At 39.3% G+C, this 21,147-nt stretch overlaps 1 protein-coding gene across 4 annotated transcripts in view; it reads left to right on the top strand.

Moving 5' to 3' along the window:
* The window catches only part of sema5a (sema domain, seven thrombospondin repeats (type 1 and type 1-like), transmembrane domain (TM) and short cytoplasmic domain, (semaphorin) 5A), a 151,183-nt gene that overhangs the window by 127,248 nt on the left and 2,788 nt on the right, over window positions 1-21,147 (top strand). For 3 of the 4 annotated variants that reach the window (XM_032551350.1, XM_032551352.1, XM_032551351.1), the window contains exons 17-21: window positions 10,438-10,647; window positions 13,880-14,050; window positions 14,258-14,413; window positions 17,079-17,123; window positions 17,819-18,030. In XM_032551350.1, the coding sequence (XP_032407241.1) occupies window positions 10,438-10,647; window positions 13,880-14,050; window positions 14,258-14,413; window positions 17,079-17,123; window positions 17,819-18,030 (794 nt within the window). Of the gene's footprint in view, window positions 1-10,437; window positions 10,648-13,879; window positions 14,051-14,257; window positions 14,414-17,078; window positions 17,124-17,818; window positions 18,031-20,706; window positions 20,949-21,147 lie in introns of all 4 variants that reach the window. The other variant, XR_004337338.1, reaches the window with a different exon arrangement.

The following is a 21,147-nucleotide window of genomic DNA, read 5'->3' as shown; positions in this document are numbered from 1 at the left end:
TTTACTTGTATATTTCATGAAGAGGCTGTGTGCATTTTGCCGTGACACTATATGATTTTATATTTACTGACAGGAGATTATACTAAAACAGACATAATGTTGTTTTATTAGTCACCATATAAGTTTTTTTTTTTGTGTTTGTGACATTCTTGAAATGTCATACACCAGTTTCAAATTCAAAACTACTCTACCTACATAGCTTCACAACAACAATGAGGTGGATAAATTAATAATCATCTACCTGTAGATAGCATACAGATTAAATTCACCCTTCTCCTATTTGATGAAATCATGTATTTGTACATCATTATTTAGTCTCTGTTAAAAATAGATATCAAGTGTTATTAATACTGTTGGTAACTGAAGGAGCAGTTCTTTTATTTATTTCACACCTCTTGTCTTCGAAACATACTCCTGCTGAATTTGCTGAATAAATATTCAAAATATTCATTCAGCCTAGTTTTATGATGAACTAGTAATAGCAAACCCTGAGAATTATGTGTATTCATCCCAGCAGCTCATCATTTGCATGTGACAAAAACAGAGGCAGACACACGAGGGGGCAAAAGAAAGCAGAGGAAAGATGAAAGGCGTTTTTGTTGAAGGCTGTGAGTTTGTAATTTTCCTGGTGAGTGTCAATGAATGATGTCTTCATTTTTTTTTGTTTCTCAGGAAGAAACAGTGGTGTGTCAGCAGCCTGATGTTTTACTTCAGCTGATCTGGTGCCAAGGCCAGGGTCCTCTTATGGCTGTGAGATTAGTTTTTCCTGCGCTGATGTCATGAGCAGGCATTAGACATGTTATGGTGCTTAGAGCCGACTCTGACAGATGAATGCTGTTCCACTACCCTTATTGTTTGTCTGTCATTCAGCTGCACTCCATCCTCCCTTTTCTGTGGCATCGCTCTGTTTCTAAGTCAAGACCTGTGTACCTTATTGAAATTATACAGCATGTGGTATCTGAGGTACCTCTGTCTGTAGTAAACTACCACAAATGACATTCATGACAATGTGTTTTGGTGTCCATTTGTTTCAAACAGATGATGTAATGACACCAATAAGGGTAAATCTGTGGGGAGATTGCATTATGCTCAACCCTGTAATGACATAGCATTCAATCATCCCTTTTGTCACTCTTTTTAAAAAGTCTTAAAATCCCTAAAATACCTGCTTCTTTTTTGAAGTATCATAATCTCATTCTAACAAAGTTTAAAAACAAAGTTATTCCATCGTGGTGGGGGAAAATCTATGTTAACAAATATGTTTTATTTCTTAAAACTATATGTCATGTCTATGGACACATGGGCTAGATGTCAATACTTTGCACAGTCATCATTCACTATTCTAACTGTGCTCTCTCTGCTTCTTGGAGAATTCATGAAGAGAGAGGGATCTTCCACCTCCTCGCTTTGCAGATGATCACGTTTAAAATCGCAGGACGGTTTTCTCCAATGACATTAGAATCCAGTTGACATGTATAGACCATCAAAAAGTTGCTATGGAGACTTACTGTCTATAGGCTCACCTATAGACAGTGAGCCTCGTCTATAGGTAATCGGAGTTTAAATCCATGACACCTGAAATATTCTAGACTGTTCAATATTTGGTGTAACCAGTCATTTACAATTGTGGTGATCCATCAGAATCCTTTCAAATGGAACAGGAACCCCAATGTGATAGTAAGAGAGACTGCATTGAACTAAAAAAAACCTACAGTGAAACCAATGCTGCTTGTCAAAAATGCTTTTCGAGCAAAGCAAGTTGTGATGCATTCAGCTTAACAATGAAGATCAGGAAGTATTTTTGGTACTCGATCTGACTGGGAGATGCTTTCTACTTTTGTCTCATCTGACTTTGGTTCACTTTCTGATCACCACCCCACAGCAAACAGTGAAGATTTGTTCTCAAAAAAGCGACGGGGGGTTGGATGTTTGTTCAGTACAAGCAAGTCTACTTTGAAGAACAAAGTCCAGTTATTTTTACCTCCTCTTACAAACACAATAACATGCACCCAAAAGTGCAACTATTACTGTCTACAGTGTCATCTGTTGTTGCATTGGGAAGTGAAACAGGCTGAGTTGTCCCCTTCTGGTATTGTCAGTTCACTTAAACAAAGAAATCCTGACTTGTTTGATGAGAACCAAAAAACGTTTGTTCTGTTTGACCATGATAGATCAATGGAAAGATGTACATATACTTCTTTTTCATATTAAATAAAAATATTTTAAAAGTCAAAGAAAAGTAATTTTTTTACCTTCAGCATACTTTTTCTTTTCCTTTTTTGTCCTTACAATGAAACAGTAAGTACATTGTTTCATTTTGAAGTCAGATTCTTTAAAAGAAAAAAAATGGCCAGAAGGTACAACATTAAAGTATGTGAATCATTTTATCTGTAAGATACAAAGTTTCTAAGAATGCCTTTAAATAGAGGATCAAAAGGAATTTCTTTTGATGTATTTTTTAGAAAGTAGGTATTTGAGAAAATTAAGATTGTGCCACTGCTAACTGTGGTTTTTGCCTGAAGCCAAAATAGCAAAAATGTCACCATGTCTTACTATATTTTGTTTTCTATATTTGACTTGACGCAGCACAGGTATGTCAACATAGTTCTGATCGTGAACTTGTTGCAGATACAGGCACTTTATTTGGACTTTGCAGTAAGATTTTCCTGAGTTCCCAGTCCAACCTAAAATGCCACAAGAGTTCTCCCCATAGATTATCTGGAAGGTGGAAAGCAGCTGAATGAAAGCGCATTGTCAGATTTGCTAAGAATATGCTTAATAACTTATGAGGATATCGGAATTGAGACAAATAGGTAAATGTTTCAGAACTCCCTGAGCTCATTCAGCTTTTTTACCAAATAGTAGGAAATTGAGTGGGGTGGATCAAATACTTGGATCCAGAGAATATCTGTTCCAGCTGCAAAGGTATGTGATCGATTGCAGCCCATTCCTAGCTTAGTGCTGTGCAGTGCAAACAATCCTCTGCAGATTTCCAGAGCAGACCGAATGATGCCAGTCAGCAAGCTCCTCGATGAGAAACAGGAAAATCTTTTTGATGAGTGTACTGGACTCCATGCAGAGCCTCCACCTTGTCAAACCTTCTTGTTTAACAGTCCGTGTCAAGTCCAAATCTTCAGCAGATGTTAATCCCAAAAAATCTGAAGCAGCTGACCCTCTCTTTTGCTTTTCCTATTGTATAGATGGAGGGTTGCCAACCTCCTCTCACCCCACGTTGAGCCTCAAGCCTGCTCCTCAGTTTTGCTGACGTTGAGCAGATGTTTTTTTCTCCTTACACCTCAATGTCAGAGCTCACACCTCCACCCTGTAAGCAGACTCTGCTCGGTTTGTGATGATCGTAGGCAGTGTTGGAGCTGTGCATGCATTTTCGTCACTTATCCAATTCCAGAAAACAGACTATGTCGCCCTCATAAACAACACATTGTTCTCACTCGTTTCTATGCAACAACATATATTTTGATCATGCATATTAGTCCGTGAATTGTTAAACTGCTGTTGTATGGTGTAGGTTTCCTGCAAACAATCTTTACGGTTTCTCCTGATTGTTTTGACTTTGCATTGTGTAACCTGTCAGGTGACGGAGCGTGTTTCCCATTAAAATCTCATGAGCTGTACTTTATTCATGTCTTCTATTGAAGCTGGAAAGTTGCAGTAGAGCAAACTCCACGTGTCACCTTGCCGCAGGAACCTACACTGTGCATGCACTCAGATGGTGATGCAGAAAATGGCTAAATGGGTTTTTTATGTTGGTTTGCAGCCAGGTTCGTTTTTCATTCCGTTCACCAAATTGGACACAAATTAGAAAATTGATTAGTCCCAGGGTATTTTTCACAGAGAATATTTGATCAATAGGATTAATTTCACTTCGATTTGGCCTACAACTAGAAGTGATTTTTGATGTATCCTTCATTATGGGGACAGTGTCACACCTGAGTGCATTTCTTGAAAATCATACTCATAAGTCTCATGTTTTATTTCAGAGGTTTTAATATGCAGCTATGGTTCCAGTGTAAAAAAAATAATTCAGGCCTTCAGCTTAATGCATTAATGGATTTGCGATCAAACTTCTATGAAAGCATGCAAAGTGTCTGATTAGAAAGGTTACCAGGGTTACACCCATTATCTCTGTTCAAGGCTTTAGTTTTTGTTAATACACTTAAGACAGGCCTGCCTTGTTGTCATGAGAACATGCAGTCTATGGAAGTGAACCAATTTAGCTTTCATGAATAGAAAGTAAACTCAGAAAAAATGTTACGTGAAAAACAGTTTTAGAGTTTATCTAACTGATGTTTTGCATTATGAAAAGCAGCGGTGCTATGCAGATTTAAACCAATTTATTGGATGTGTCTAATCATTTACACTGTTCCTAAAATCCTTAAAATGTACCTTTGAGTTTTAGCTCATTAAAATTTTAATGAGCTAAAACTCATTAAAATTGCTTAATGATTTTAAACAAGAAAGTGTGTGGTGATAATAATTTAATACATTATTTTGCTTAGTTTTTTTTGTCGGATTTGTATCATCTATTTCTTGTGTGAGAATCCTCTTTTTCTTTGTCTTGTAGATAGATTCGGATTCTTGGATTGCTGATGGCTTCTTGCACTGAAATGTTAAGTCAAATGTTGACCGTATTAAAGTGACATTTAATAACTTAAATGTTACTTTAACATTTACTTTAACATTTATAGTAAATGTTAAAGTAAATGTAAGGACGTATAACCTTAGAAAATTAGGTCTATTGGACTTTCCTCGTGTAAATTTAATTATTGCAAATGCAGCTCTTACTGTTGTGTCAATAATTTTTTGAAGGTGTATACTCCATAACTTAAATTTTCCACAACAAACACTATGACTCAAGCAATTGCTAGGAACATTCAATTACACTAATTTATAATGCATAATGTCTCCATATTTCATGAAATGTGTAATATAGGGACATAATCTCATGTACCCATATTACATACAGGGGTTGGACAATGAAACTGAAACACCTCTCATTTTAGTGTGGGAGGTTTCATGGCTAAATTGGACCAGCCTGGTGGCCAATCTTCATTAATTGCACATTGAACCAATAAGAGCAGAGTGTGAAGGTCCAATTAGCAGGGTAAGAGCCCAGTTTTGCTCAAAATATTGCAATGCACACAACATTATGGGTGATATACCAGAGTTCAAAAGAGGACAAATTGTTGGTGCACGTCTTGCTGGCGCATCTGTGACCAAGACAGCAAGTCTTTGTGATGTATCAAGAGCCACGGTATCCAGGGTAATGTCAGCATACCACCAAGAAGGACGAACCACATCCAACAGGATTAACTGTGGACGCAAGAGGAAGCTGTCTGAAAGGGATGTTCGGGTGCTAACCCGGATTGTATCCAAAAAACATAAAACCACGGCTGCCCAAATCATGGCAGAATTAAATGTGCACCTCAACTCTCCTGTTTCCACCAAAACTGTCTGTCGGGAGCTCCACAGGGTCAATATACACGGCCTGGCTGCTATAGCCAAACCTTTGGTCACTCGTGCCAATGCCAAACGTCGGTTTCAATGGTGCAAGGAGCGCAAATCTTGGGCTGTGGACAATATGAAACATGTATTGTTCTCTGATGAGTCCACCTTTACTGTTTTCCCCACATCTGGGAGAGTTACGGTGTGGAGAAGCCCCAAAGAAGCGTACCACCCAGACTGTTGCATGCCCAGCATCCACCAGCATCACGTCGTGACCTGGCCGCTATCCTGCAAGAAGAATGGCTTAAAATCCCTCTGACCACTGTGCAGGACTTGTATATGTCATTCCCAAGACGAATTGACGCTGTATTGGCCGCAAAAGGAGGCCCTACACCATGCTAATAAGTTATTGTGGTCTAAAACCAGGTGTTTCAGTTTCATTGTCCAACCCCTGTATGTCCTGTTTCTGTTTCTGGATTTTTTTCTGATTAAAAAAAATCCAGAAACAGCCACGAGGTCCATGATTACAAAGCAGCAGTATATTCAGTGTTTGTTGATGCTGCGTTAAGTAATTCTGCCTATAGTTTATTACTGAGGTTGTAATGAGCAGTTGTAGTATATGGGACTCCTTTCCTCGTAATACAATCCAATATAGCCAGTGTAGCTTTGGACTGCATTAAATAAACAGATGTTCCCATAAAGTGGTCGATGGCCAGGCTATTTGTGTTTCCGTGCATGTCTGTGGGGGCCCTCATGAATTTGCAGGGTTGTGTTTTATTTTGCACTCTGACAAACCTTATTTGGGTAAAAATCTCCTGGGAGCGCTTCTTTGGACAGCACACTGTCACGTTGTGCGACTGCAAACAGCCCGAACCTTCTAATTTTCACAAGATGCAACATTGGCACTTTCACACATGCATGTTGGAAGAAATTGGTTCGTCCACAGGGGGACATTGATAATCTCAAAGGTAAAGTAAAAGGGGAGGACAAGTAATGGCAAGCCAACATGCGGTGTAGAATGTAAGGCAGCTTGAGAGGCAGGTTTTTTTCTCTCTGTGATCTTTTAGCATTTTTTGTTGATGAAACTTGACAGCAGATCTCTGCTCTCTGCTGAAAGTGGTGTTTTTGCTACTCTGTCTCTCACTTCCTCTTGTTTTAGAAGCAGATATGGTTTACAGATGTCATTTCATCTTGGTGTCCATCTCATTTTTTTTGTTTTCATGTTTTTGATGGTTATCCATACAGTACACAAGATTGCACAGTTTTGCGTACTGATGTTGCCCTCATTTAACCCACCTCTCTACACTAAGGTTTTTTGGGCTTTTGTTTTTATTCTGTTTGTGAGCTGGATGTGATGTTCAGCAGGTGAGGTGTTTTGATGTTGTACTCTGTCCGTATTGAAGCTAGCTCATCAGGAGAGTGAGGATTAATTCCTTTCGGCTGTGTGAGGTTCTTGGTGAATCAATAGATCTAGTTTCGACCTTTTTTTAAAGAAAAGGCTCCTGCTGTTTGTTTTGGGAGTAAAGGGGGCAACTTAATATGTAAAGTACTTCAAAGCAACCGTAAAGTGGAGATGCTAACGTCTGAGCGGAGCATGAAGTGAGACAAGGATACAGGTGCTTTCAGTGTAGAAAAAAGTGAGGCGAATAGAGTTATATCAGGTAGCTCTGTATCAAAAAGTTAACAAGTACTTTTAGACCATATAATATGTGATAAGAAGATTGTGACTTGCTAACTGCAATTAAAGATTTTAGGTGTTAAATCAGGATTTACAGAAATTCTTGTGAATTACTACATGGTTAAGAAAATTGTGGTGCGTGAGCTCTGATCAACGTGAACAGATGTCATGACTGACTTTCACTGTATGCAGTTATGTCCATGCTCAACACGTACTTTGATGCTTTCAAAGCAGAACATTGCCCTCTGCAAAAACAAAACAATGTCACTGCATTTAGAGTGATCAAAGGAAAGTGTTGCTTTAAAAAAAATTGCATTTTTCTTTGTTGAAAGGAAATAATTTAGTGGAAAAAGTACGAAATATACCAAAATATTTTGTCTCACCTCTGAATAGTCTTGTTCTAGGCAAGGCAAGTTTTCTTAGTGTATATGCATACACCTGTCAATCCAAAGTACTTTCTATGCTATTTACTCAAAAGAGGAAAAGAAAACAGCAAAAAAGAAACACATGCCAGAATATTAATGAAGTTCTTATTACACTTCTAATTTATTTTGAAAGTAGAAAAAATAGAAGATAGCTCATGCTGTGGCATAAGCGGAGATGGAAAAACATGGAGAGTTCAATTTGCTGCAGTAATTGACAACATAATCGTTATAATTATGAGGACAATATCAATAATTAAAAACTGAATACTCTTAAAAAAATTTTTAGTAATCCAGTTACGTAGCTACATTCTAGTATTCACTGTTGAATGTAAGCTGTCCCTAAATGATGTCAGTGCATAGATCATCGGGCAGATCATTTATTTAGCGTGTTTCCCCCGAATTTTTCACTTAGCCTCTCCAATAAGAAAACTCCAAAGATTTCCTAGTACCGTTAATTTTTCGTAGAAGTTGTATCACAAGTTTGATAACACACAATGTGCTTCCTGCTTAAGAACAGTAATTTGTTCATCAATTCAGGTTTTTTAACATTTATCTCTCTATCTTGGAAAGGCAGCCTGAATAGAAACATCAGTGCAGTTTTTGTTGTACCTGAGGGACGCAGCATCAAGATTGGTAAAAGAGCCAATCTCACCTTAATGTGTTTCTGTAAAACAAGCTCCATTGTTGTTTTTCTTCTTCTGCTCATAATGTGACGACATTACGATTTTATGCCACCCTCTGACTGGTACTGTTGCTGACGCACAAACAGTATTGTCACAAAGATTTGGGCTGTCCAGAGACTCATAATAGCCCCTACTAGAAGATGCAGCTGACAAAATGTACGTCATCAGCCAGACAGTAGAGTAGAAGATGAAGAATTGTATGTTTATATTTATTCCAATAAAGCTTTATGTAAAGGTCATGTCCACATTTGAGAAGACTGTTCATGATTCACTCCATTGCCTTCAGAGAGGTGGTCTAGTCTTTCAGGTCCCAGAGGGCTTGATAAAGAGCACAGGTCAAAGTGGAAGTTGGGACTGTCCATTCCACTGCCTCCTCAGAATCGATAAAAAGCAAGGGCCCCTGGAGTCCTCTGTGGGCTTGTCAGCGCTCAAGGCAGCGTGATGCCAGGTTAGCTGGCCTGTGCACCGGCAAGGTCAGCCACAGTTATGAAGAGGTCGTGGATTTGCGCCGGGTAAACACATCGTGCTCTCCCTGAGAATACAAAGCAGAAGCGCAGTGATAACTGTCAGTGAAAAGAGGACGTTGACGAAACGGCAAGGCCAGGTTGGAGGACGGGGAAAAAGGAGTTGAGACGGAAAATACGGAGCACGTTAATAACGGCAAAGAAAGAAGAATAGTGGGGATAAAAAGAGGCAATAAGGAAGCTAAGTGAGACAGTAACTGCATGTAATAAAGGAAAGATTAACAAGAATCTGGATGTTTTTTCTGGCCTTTTGAACAGCGGGTGAATTATATTCCCACTCAAAAAGGAAGCAGCGCAGGTGCAAAGGGTGAATATCCACCTTAAAACACGCCAGCAACGTTTAGTGAGGGATTCATCAGAGAAGTGCATGGACAGTGATTCTCTTTGCCTAGAGGGGATTCTCATTGAGTCAAACAGATGGATTTCCTCATTTCGGTCAACGCAAAAAGCTATCCCTCTCTGATCATCCTGATGTCTGCCTCTGAACACAGAGCTGATTAATGCATGCAGTGATTACAGTTTAATTGAAAGTACGTTTTTGGATTTCATTTAAAAACTCACAGCCTGACTGGTTCCAGACGAGAGATCTCTGATTAGTCAACTGATGTCATCCATGTAGGATCTCTAGAATGAAAACAAATGAAAAGAAATACATGACGGATCACATTTTTGACACAAAGTATATCGAGAAAAAAGTCTACAGCCCTGCGAGTAGCAAACAGTTGGATCGGGGGGAAAAGTGGGAGCATGCTCAGTTGGGTTTAATTAGACTGATCAAAGTAGAGGTGACGTACTGTCAGGGGTTAATGTGTGAGCCCTCTGGGACTTTGCTGTTGACACAAACTGGAATATCTTAGAAAGGAATGTTGTGGAAGATGAACAAATACAAATCTTACATGTCAAAATAAGCAGGTCAAACAGCTTTATGTATAGTTCTTTAAATGTAATTGCAGTTGTTTTTTTCAGTCAATTTGGTATATTCCTCGAATCATCCTCAACTTTTGCAAAAGAGTCATTTGTACAAACAGCAAAAACCCCATGGCTTACCTACAAAATCCAGTTTCTGTTTCAAAATCCTCAGCCCATCTCTCAAAAGTAAATATCTGTATCTTTGAACACGTCAGTGCCTCTGAATGACATGTTCTTGTTTCACTGTGTTTAAATTATAGTCAAATTGAAATATAGCAGTGTAATGTGGAGGGATGTTCTCATGTAAACTATGACCAACATTTTGATGACAATTGTTATAAGTTGTAAATGTGAAAATGTCAAGACTGTTTGTCCTGTAATTTGTCAAAATCATTTATTTGTTATATGTGTGAAATGATATTTTGTCTGATCAAAGCAAATTTGCATGGTTGGTAGAACTCGGGTCTTGAATGAGTGAATTATCCTGTGTTCTTTCCATTATGTGGTGATTTTCATTTATATTTTAGTTACTTTTTTTAAAGACAACTTTACAGATACATTAAAAAACATCAAAAAGTAGCACCTCTTACTCTTTGACCACAGATTGACTTTGGTCAAACGCACATCGCTGCCTAGAATAGAGTGAAGTGTTAAAAATCCAGTTACATATCTTTCAAATGATTCACTATGGTGAGACACACTCTGTCCTGGAATTTAAGCCTTATTAGCCTTGTACAAATCTCTGTACCTCACAGGTGAAGTTCTTCGTCTGGGGAGGATCTCTGGCCACACTGTGAATGGTGGCTGGTCCTCCTGGAGTTCCTGGTCTCAGTGTAGCAGAGACTGCAGCCGAGGCATTCGGAGCAGAAAGAGGACCTGCAGCAGCCCAGAGCCGCGGTACGGAGGTCAGACCTGCCTGGGCCCGGCGCAGGAGTTTCAGGAGTGTAACATCACGCCCTGCCCAGGTAGGACATTTTCAAATATTAAGCACAACGCCTTGGAAAAGTGTTCAAATTAACTTTTCTTTTTTTATCATACTATATTCAGAATCACTTAGTAGCACAATATTAGGCATTGGGAGGAAAATGATTAAAAAATATATATACATTGTTTTACTGTTTTTTCGCATAAAAATCATTTTATGGCTGCATTATTTGTGTTGATGCCCTGCTAGAAGATGGATCGCTGTCCCATGTCAAGTCTCTTTTTCGCATCAAAGTCATAATGAAATTGCTTCATCTAAAGACAATTTATTTGAAAATGGCCTAGTGACAAGTCCAGAACTACATCTGTAGTGACCTAAAGAAATGGACAAGAAATTTGTTGATTATGGAACAGATTTGGAAAAACCTTTACAATACAGAGTGGGCAAATACTTTCAAGCCAGTACACTGTGATGCTAATTGACTCTTACTGACACTGGATCTATTTTTTTTTAGATTTATTAGATTACAGAGAGACCTAGTAGACACTTTGGAAACAATGCATCTCTTTACTTCCTTTTCACAATGTTGCACTAAAAAATTGTGAAAAACGTTCAAAGCATCACTATATTTATTCAGATCACTTTGTGCATTTCTTGCTCAATTAGCTTTAACATCTGAGAGGCACATTGCTTAGAATAAAAAAAATCCAACCAGGCATAGAGAGAGCAGAAGATTCACAAAGATAAGAACAATTACAAGAGCAGTAGTCAATAAAATGGCAAATTATCTTTTCACTCTTGCAGATAAAAAAACACAGACCTCCCACTGCATTGAAGCTACATGTTCTTTCTTCTTCTTGATTAATGGATAAAGAACAGTGACAGATGACCTGCAGAATCATTAAAACCCACAGAAGAAATCAGATGCAGATAAAAGGTGTGACAGAGACCCCGATTTAGACCAAGAATCAAGGAGACAATCCCTCTGGCTCTCTTGTATGTAATTACTATTGCTGTGTAATTATGTTGCCAGCCATGGGAAGACCTTATTCTGTTGTGAAAAGCCCCAAGACAATGTATTTTCAACAGTCATCTGACAGAAGAAGAAGAGGGGAAGCTTTCTAATTAAAAGAATACCCTCTCTGACGAGGGAAGTAAGCTGTCTGAATGAAAATCCAGTACTTAGTTTAGCATTAATCCCACCTGGTGTTCAGCACGGCCACTGAAGAGGCAAGTGTAATGTTGTCTCAAATTATTATCAATCAAGCGTTGTGAAGAAAAGCGGGTTCGATCGGTTGCTGTTTTATCCTCCCTACCCCTCAATCAATCTGTCTTTATGACTTGTTCCAGGTTGTGAGCAAACAAAACAAACACTATCCTGAAAGTCCATCAGCACTGCAATAATTAATTCGGTAAAACTCACCCCAGCATCTTGAGTTTGTATTTCATGAAGTAAGCTGTTGTCAGGTTGTGAGGAAGATTTGGGGTAGATCAAAGAGCGGTTCATCCGCGCAGACTGCACCGTTCCAGGGGAGTGAAAGGACACATGAACATGCTTTGATTTTCTTCTGTTCAGCGTCTCTACCTTAATACAAGCATTATACCTGTTCTTGGATGTTGACTATAATGATACCACAGTTACGGTGTGTTGATGAACAACTCCATGCTCCCGTCCCCCAAAGGGGCCAGCTTAACCCAGCTCAGGTAGCAATGAATACTAATGTGTACTCAATTAGCACCCCTCTGAAAGTGAGATATTATTTTGAGGCTGGCAGGCTGTGCTGGTAGACCAATTGTAAACCTCCCATGGCTAATCCACATCTTTTTTTATTTTTTAATGTGTTAGTTTGCTGTGCAAGAGAAGGCAAAGAAAAGGTGCCATGCCTTCCGTCCATCCGCTCTGGAAACAAATGAATCCGTGTTTTAACTGCGTCTGCTTCTCCGATGAGGCGATACATCATCGAGGGCTAAGAATCGACATCTGTGTCACTCTGCAATAGAGAAATTACACTGAGGTGACAAAAAGCTTCGGCAACTTCAATTACCCATTTAGTGCCGCCAGCCATCCTTGAGTCTTTAAAAGGAGTTGAGACGAGTGTTTTAGGTTGCTACAATGAAGGGAGGTGTTAAACAAATGATTGGGACGGGATATTTACCTCCGTTGAGGCTCATGTGAAAGCTTTCCACATATTTCTGCTCCCTTTTCTCTTTATTTCTACCTACTTGACTCACGTAAATTCACGTTTGTTTGCATGTCTGGGTGTCATCGATATAAACATATGTCTACACAGGAATGTGCTTCTGGATATTTGTCTTTGCTAATGACTTGGAAGACTTTGTAGGCTGGAAACGGCTTTAAAGGTGACGCAATACCTACACTTTCTGAATATAAAAACCGTACTCGCATTCAACTAAAGAGTTTACATACACTCATCATTGGCGTAAGAAATTTTATATTAGTTCTGGGCTTTTAATGATGTTTTTTTTTAATAATTTTTTGGGCGGAGGGCTTAGGGGTGTTATGGATATGCAGCATGCTTTTTAAAAGCAAGAGTTCAGTCAACAGGATTATGGATTCATTTAATCCCAAAAGAGTGCAATTTGCAAATATGAGCTCAAATATTTATTTAAATTATACACTCCACTAATTTTATGTGCTGCAGCCATTACACCTGGACCATTAACAAGGTCCTGGCCGTAATGGCTATTTGATCACTCTTCTTATTAGGCGTGGAAGAGTTGATTTAAATATGCTGAGGATCCTGCTTTCAAGCACAGTACAGCTAGATGTGGAGTTGTAAAGCATTTGGAAGGAGTCTCCTATCTTCTTTAACTCATCCACTTTGTGCAATAAACCCCAGGTATGATAAAAGAGGTCACCATTGCACTTCTTGAATGGCCCCGATGTTAGCCCTATCAAAGATGGATGGACTGGACCTGGAAGCTTAGAAGGTTTGTGGTTGGAAACCAAGCAATTTTAAATTTAATTTAAACTTGATGATTTTTCAGAGCAGAACAGCAGTCCAATATCATGCCAGGACCTTGACAATGACAACATATTTATGCCTATGAACGGAACCAAAATCAAATTACTTAGTTTCCCTTCTTGCTGGTCAAGATAGCTAGGTCTGAAAAATCAAATGGTCTGAAAATTACTTACTAAAATTGACTGTTTCCTCCTGTTCTCTATTCATTACCAAAGGGAAACCTATTCATTTGAGTAAATCACTCAATCTTTCAGCGTTAAGTATTTATAAAACCTCTGGTTTCAGTGGATGGCAGTTGGTCCTGCTGGTCATCATGGTCTAAGTGCTCTGTGACTTGTGGAGGAGGACACTACATGAGGACGAGGACCTGCAGCAACCCTCCACCAGCCTACGGAGGAGACATCTGCCTGGGACTGCACACCGAGGAAGCACTTTGCAACACACAGGCTTGTCCAGGTACACACCAACATTTCCACCTCTAAGTGAAAAACTTGAGAGAGCTCTGACGCAGGCAGCGCTCCTTCCCGGGTCTATTGTTTTTCTTTCATTTTTCTCAGCCTCTCGAAGGGCGTTCATGCATCACTAATATACACAAAGTTATTCAGTGCGGTGCAGACTCACACTCAGCAGGCTGTGAGACACGCTGCCATTGCTGTTTTCTAGAGAGCTGGTCCAGCTGGTCTGAGTGGTCCCACTGTGACTCCAGCGGCGCCCAGCTGCGAGTGCGTCACTGCGATGTTCTTTTCCCCACTGGAAACCAGTGCTCAGGAAACAGCAGCGAGACCAGACCCTGCTCCCCTGACTCCAACTTTATACCAGGTGATGACACACACACATACTCGAATACACTCCGTCTGGCACTTTGTGATGTCACTTATGCATGATTTAACACTCATCCTGGGGAGTGCAAGGAGCGTACCCACCACCAGCACAGTGGTAATTCAGTTCGTTTTCAAGAATCCTGTGATAATTAAGTGCATTATTGATTTCTCGAAGGGAGGCTGTAGCATGTTAGAGGTCAGGTTGAGAGACAGTTCAGCCTTTTTGGGTTGAATTAGAAACATTCTGAAGAACAACTCCCGAGTCTATGTTGTGATTGCATTGTGGTTTTTTCTAAAACCAAAGAAATTATTCTTTGATTATGTTGCTACGCGTAAAGAAGAAGTTTTACTGTTTCCATGACAGACTCACCTTTGTTGCTTAGTGAGTGGGAGACTTTCTAGTTTTGTCGTTATCATAAATTTAGAGTCACTCTAAAGTTGGTGTAAAAAGCAAGGATAGATGGAGAAAGGAGTGCTGGAAGAAAACAAGTCCTTACTGTTAACAAACTGACCCCGGAGGAAGATTTATACAGTAAATAAAGCAAAACCTTGGAAGATTAGATTCAGTTTCTTTCTGCAGAAGGCAAATGCATTTCAGCTCTCTTCGTAACTCACGTCATACCAGAGAGACTTTGTTAGGACACTTTTATTGGTGAACGTCGTCACACGATATGAATGATTTTGGTATCAAGCACCATCCCACTGCAATGAGTGAAAAGTGGTCGGGATGATAAGATTGAAAGAGGGATGAGAAGAATGAAAATGAGACCTAAAACGGGACGAAAAGGATGCGTCAAATGAAATTGAGTCATGTATGAGGATGACGAGTGGGATGAAAAAAAAGAGGGATGAGGAAGTTGAAAAGCATAAAAATAGAATGTCAAGTGGGATCGGAGGAGAAAAGAGGAAATGAAGATGGATGAGAAAATTTGGAAGATGAGATAAGGAAGACAGGGAGGCCTTATTGGCCTTGTTCCCAAGCATAGTAACACATTAATTACTTTTAGGTGTTAGAATGTTTACTTTGAGCCCCATTTTGTTAGTTATATGTAGTGGAAAATGTTACATTTAGTTATTCACTCCATTAAATGAGGCAGTGTGTTACCGGGCAACTATGAAAGGACTTAGGCTTTAGATAAAACCTCTTTTCTGCACCAGAAATCTTGATATTTTAGAAGAAGTAATTATTTTAATGGCATCATTTACACAGAAGAGCAGTAGACCTCTTTGAACAAGCAATAGTTGGCACACGATCTGAGTAGTACAAAGCATAAAAAAATGTAAGTAATTGTCATTCACTGAGGAACAGAAGAGCAAATTTTTCCTTCAGCCCAATTTTCTTACATCTAAACTGCAGCTTTCTCTGTGAGCTTATTTTTAATCTGTTTCATCTCATAGTTTCAGCTTTTTTTTCCAGGTTCAGTAAAATTTGATTCTAAAAAATAATCATTTATTGATGCTCACAACAGAGTTTGATGAAAAAAAAAAAAATCATTCACTTTTTTTTAAAGCTGAATGTTTAATTGGTGTAGATATTTTCTAGTTCAGAGGCAGCTTTTCACAGTCGGGTCTCTTTATTATTGCAAATATACTTTTGCTAGGCAAAATCTGTGGGATCCCCCTGCTGCCGGCCCAATCACGATCAACAATGCAGAAACGGATTCCAACTGGCAGCTGAGAGCAAACCTGCTGTCCATGAAACCATCTCGTTTTTCTTTTCATCAGGACTTCGAGGCTTTTAATTTTCACGAGACAAACTGAATGATTTACATATCCTTTTCTGCTTTCCTAATGTCTAAGTGTGGCTTGGTTACAGGTGGCTGGAGCCACACACCAGCAATAAATGTTAATCGTCCACAGAGAAATGTAAAACCGAGCAACTTTTTCTGTTTGATAAATCTATATTGGCTGCTTATGACAAAGAGCGGGACAAGTTAAGGAACATAATCAAATTTAATCATGACGATAAGCTCCATTATATACTGCACACACCCTCCTGTCTTTCTCACACTGTTAGTATTGACATTGGCTCATGCAGGCATCTCCTTATTGACAGTCAGTAATGCTAGACACAGAAAAGAATTGATCTCTGCATCTCTACTAAACAAGGGTCATCAAAGCTCCTGCTTTCAAGACGGCATGCTTGAGCTTCACATAATGCAACTGAGACACCAAATTATTGAAAAGCGATGGGGTATTTTTATTTTTTTTTTGCTTAAGTATTTTTGCTGTAATTCGAGTAAAACAAACTTTAGATGAGGAAAGTAATTATGCGACAGAACAAACATTTAACTGAACCCCATATTTGTAACCTTTCTGTATTAATTAAATAGGATATAATGCTCATTAGGAAATTCTACAGAATTACCAATCTACATTTTATAACCCCATTCATTCCTTTTTATGGGGAAGGTAGTCCATTAGGGTTCATTACCAATGTCCTGTACTTTGTTTCCTTCTAATGAGAACTGATACTTTCATAAACCACTCGAGGTGCCACAGCCCTGATTAGCTTTTGAAGTTTTAACGATTTTCTGCGTCCTATTCAACACATTTTCATGCTTACCTTCGGGAGAACAAGCTGTTAGTGACAAAAACAAGGATGTGTAGAGGTGTTGTTGGTGCTAACGCTGCTGCTTTGTTGCTTTCCTCTTCTCCTTTAGAAGTCTCCATCGCACGCTCCAGTCAGGAGGAGAGGCGCTGTGGAGGTAATTCTCAACTGTATGTGTGAGTCTGAAAGACAGAAAGAAGAAGAAAGGGTATAGCATCTGGCGTCTCACATATTCTCTGCAAAAAGAAAGTCTCCATCTTGCAGAGCTTTGTTCAAGTTTTTGAGAAATGTGCTTTGTAAAGGCTTGCTTTATGACCTTTTTTGCCCTTTGGTGTACATTCTCCCATTGCCTTATTTTTTTTAGGAAAGCTACAGTAAGTGTATCATTTATATGCAGTGTATATCTGTTTTACTTGGCTTGCAGGATGCGCTGCACAGCTGCTGCATGTAGAGTGAATTTTATTGGACTGGTTAAGCCCTCGCAATCAAAAATTGCCCAATTTTGAATTTGTACTTTTCATCTCTACACGATTTTGAATGTAGCCTTTAAAGAGAGGAACCAAAATCTCACACTGTCTCAGATGTTAAACATAATGTTAAAAACAGTCAAAGACTTGATCCAGACCTAGTGTATAAAGAGTTGACCTTAACTCAGTTTGTGTCGACGGGTTTACTATCATGAATACAATTTCAAAAAGAGGAAAAGGAAGATATAAATATTAATAGCCCCTTTTTAAGCAGGTTTTATTGTAGAAGTGCTACTTATTACATCAATAACTATTTCAGTGGATGAATTATTTCACAACAACCCATTTTAGCCTCATGCTTATGCCTCCCCATTCCGCCTTTCAGATTTCAACCTTTTCCACATGATCGCAGTGGGTCTCAGCAGCTCCATTCTTGGTTGCCTGGTCACACTGCTCGTCTACTCCTACTGCCAGCGCTACCAGCAGCAGTCCCACGACGCCACCGTCATACACCCCATCTCCGCCGCCCCGCTCAATACCAGCATCACCAACCACATCAACAAACTGGACAAGTACGACACCGTGGAAGCCATCAAGGTCTGTAGACAGACACGCTCTTTGTTCATCCTGGGTCACAATATGACAAATGTTCACATATGCAGAGGAAAAGATCAGTTTGGTCTAATCAGTGAATGTTAAACATCCCCTTTGAGTCATTGAGCAGTGCCTCTGCTGCCAGTGTCAGCTGTGATTAAATACTCTCCTTACTGACTGTCACTGTCTCACCCCCTCCTGTCACTTGCTGACACTCTCTGCTAACGTAACAGGTAGGCAGTGGTGCGTTCATCTTCTCTACGTCTGTCTCGGTGTGTGAATCTGTTCTGTTCCTGGAGTGCTACACTGCTTTCCCTTAGAATCCTAACGCAATTAGCTATATGATATTAAATATAATCAGCAAAGGTGTCCTGTGGCTAGATCAGCTTTTTGGGTTATGATTGCATCCTAAAGTGCAGATAGTCAGATGTATCAGGGCCAGTTAGAGTGGTCCAGCTCGACTCCTGGCACAAATAGCCTCTTATCCACTGACACATTCAGGCTGTTTGGCCAGAAATGGGCTGGTGATTAGTGCTTCTCCACAGGCACTCCATGCTCAAGCTAGGGCTTTATCTGTGATACAGGAGTGAAGTGTCTGTTTTTACCCATAAAACTGGTCTTGGAGGCAATGGATCTTGTCAAACTTTTGCCAATTAAACAAATGCTTTCTTGACCAACTAAAACAGAAAAAGAACGCATAATTAAATATGTTTTTTTCAAATCACAAAGACGTAAGAAAATACATTTTAAAATAACCTAACGATGTGTGCTTTATATTAGACCACACTGTCTTCCCTAAAGTGAACGGTTTAGGGTGTAAGAGTAACGGGTTTAAGAGACACTGAGGTGCCAAGTATTTTAAGACAAAAAGTAATTTTTAAATCCTAAAAAGAACTGGGAGCCAGTGGAAAGAGGCTAGTTAAAAGTCAAGCAGCTACATTTTGGTTTAACTGTAAACGTGTAATGGACGTGTGGTTAACACCAGCAAATAGCACATTACAGAAGCCTAGTCAATTTGGGATACAAGCAAGAAGCACACATTTAAAGAAAATTTAAAGTAGACAGAAGGACCTAGGAACATTTTGTAGGTCTTTGCTTTTGTCCAAACATGGTGATTTCCCCACACCTTCAAAAACGAGGAAAAATTCCCTTGGCTAAACAGCCAATTTTATTCAGGTTTTTATTATTGTCGACTTTATTCTGTTTTTTTTTGTTTTCGTTTTTTAAATTAACATACCATCTCACACATTACTTGAGACCTTAAACTCACAGAGGAAGTCGTGAGTATCAGCGACATCAACTAGGTAAATACTTTGATCTCTGTTTGCAACAGCGCTTCCCGTATATGAAAATGTTTTGTAGCCTTGTTAAAGCCTGCGCAGTTCCTTTGGCTCGGAGCAAACTTCTGTGAATATAATTTCTTCAAGGGTTTGGAGACGGAGTTCATCTGTCATGCAATTAGAGTCAGATGTATCAAAAATAATTCAGTTAGTGCAGTTGCAGATAGCGGCAGATATGAGTGTAGACAGTCAGTGTGAAGATGCAAAGGGAGCTGTATGACAGGTGAGCAATGAGTCATTTTCCAACAGCGCATTTTGCCTCCAACTCTCAATCAGAGAGCCTAAACAACCTTATGTTGCGGTGAAGTTTCAACTAATAAGTATGAAACACCATTATATGCACCTTTTTAGCTATTATGCAAGTAAATGATGAACAGAAGATGTAGTTTTAGTTTTTTATTCAAGTTGTGTTGCTGATCATTTATCTGCACAAAAAGTTAAACACCCTTCATTGAGTTTTGCTGGAGGATTTAACTGCATTTTACAGCATTTTGAAAGAGAATGTGGCCGCATACAGATTTCTTCTGGTTTTGTTAATACTGAACAAAGCTGGGCTGAGTAAAGACTGCATGCAGTTAAGTGACGATTTCATTTAAGGGAAGACTAATCTGTCTCACTGTGAAAAAGCAATTTTTCCGTAAACCTAATGACTGGTTTTGCCACCTTTAGTGGGGACAATTCCTGTCACTTGTTTGTGATAACTGGCACTGTGTCTTTGCAACAGTCTTGGGCTTTTCAAGATTTAGTTTGGTGACTTTGCTTTTGTATTCTTTTTACTCTATGGTAGTTATCTTCACCATTGGATACCCACATTGCCCCGTTTCTTCCTGATTCTTGAATTATGAACCTCAATCTTTACTGTCCTCCTGGATGACTTGTCTCTGAGCTCTTGGTGCAAGAAATTTACTTTTGAACCCTTTTCACACTAATAGACAACTTTGTTTCTCATCAGATCTTGAATTTCTTAATATTGTTGTATAATATGTTCCTCATATACATTTTTAATCTTCTTTATGATGTCAGAGAGGTTCTACTTAAGTTTACTTTAGAGTTTGTGATTTTTCAGGCCCCATTTGTGGCAAGTAAAATCAGCTTTGAGAAAACATGGTCACATGTTCACAGTTAATTCATATTTTATCAAGGTTTCGATGAGGTAAAACATTTATGTGTTCCAGAGTAACAAAAACAGAAGAAATTTCTAACAAGGATACTTTGTCACAGTATTGTATGTATGGTTAATTTTTCAAGGCTCCTATTAAATGAGATATGGTATTTGCTTTCTTTTTCTTTCTTTTTTTTTTTTGAGGATGACTCTTGCCCGTTCCTTTCCTTCCTGCAGCCAGATGTGTCGGTACTCTTGCCTCTGGACGACCCTGCCATGCACCAGCCTCTCTCTGCTAACATGGGGGTGTCTATGCGTGGACTGGAGATTTTCTACTAACCAACCTCAACAACATCCCGCTTCTTGACTCCCCACTCCAAAACCCCGACAACTCTTTGACCCCCCTCATCCAGTACTACTTCCTGTTCCCAAACGAGTCCTGCCCTTGCACTTCCTGTGGCACTTCCTGTGTGTGGCAGGTTGGGAGTACAGCACTCTAGTTTCTCTTTTTCTGCTCAGACCTCCTTTCATCCTTCCATCATGGCTGCCTCCCTTCTCTCTCCCAGCTTGCGAGAAGGCAGTGTATCCCTCCCCTTTTTGTGCTTACATTTGCATGTCTTTTTTGTTTGTCCTTCATGTTATGCTGTATTTTTAATTGATTATTTAATTTGATGGCTG

The sequence above is a fragment of the Xiphophorus hellerii genome, chromosome 21 (genome assembly GCF_003331165.1).
Source record: "Xiphophorus hellerii strain 12219 chromosome 21, Xiphophorus_hellerii-4.1, whole genome shotgun sequence".
In the NCBI taxonomy this organism is placed as follows: domain Eukaryota; kingdom Metazoa; phylum Chordata; class Actinopteri; order Cyprinodontiformes; family Poeciliidae; genus Xiphophorus; species Xiphophorus hellerii.
This window is presented reverse-complemented; position numbering and strand designations above follow the sequence as displayed.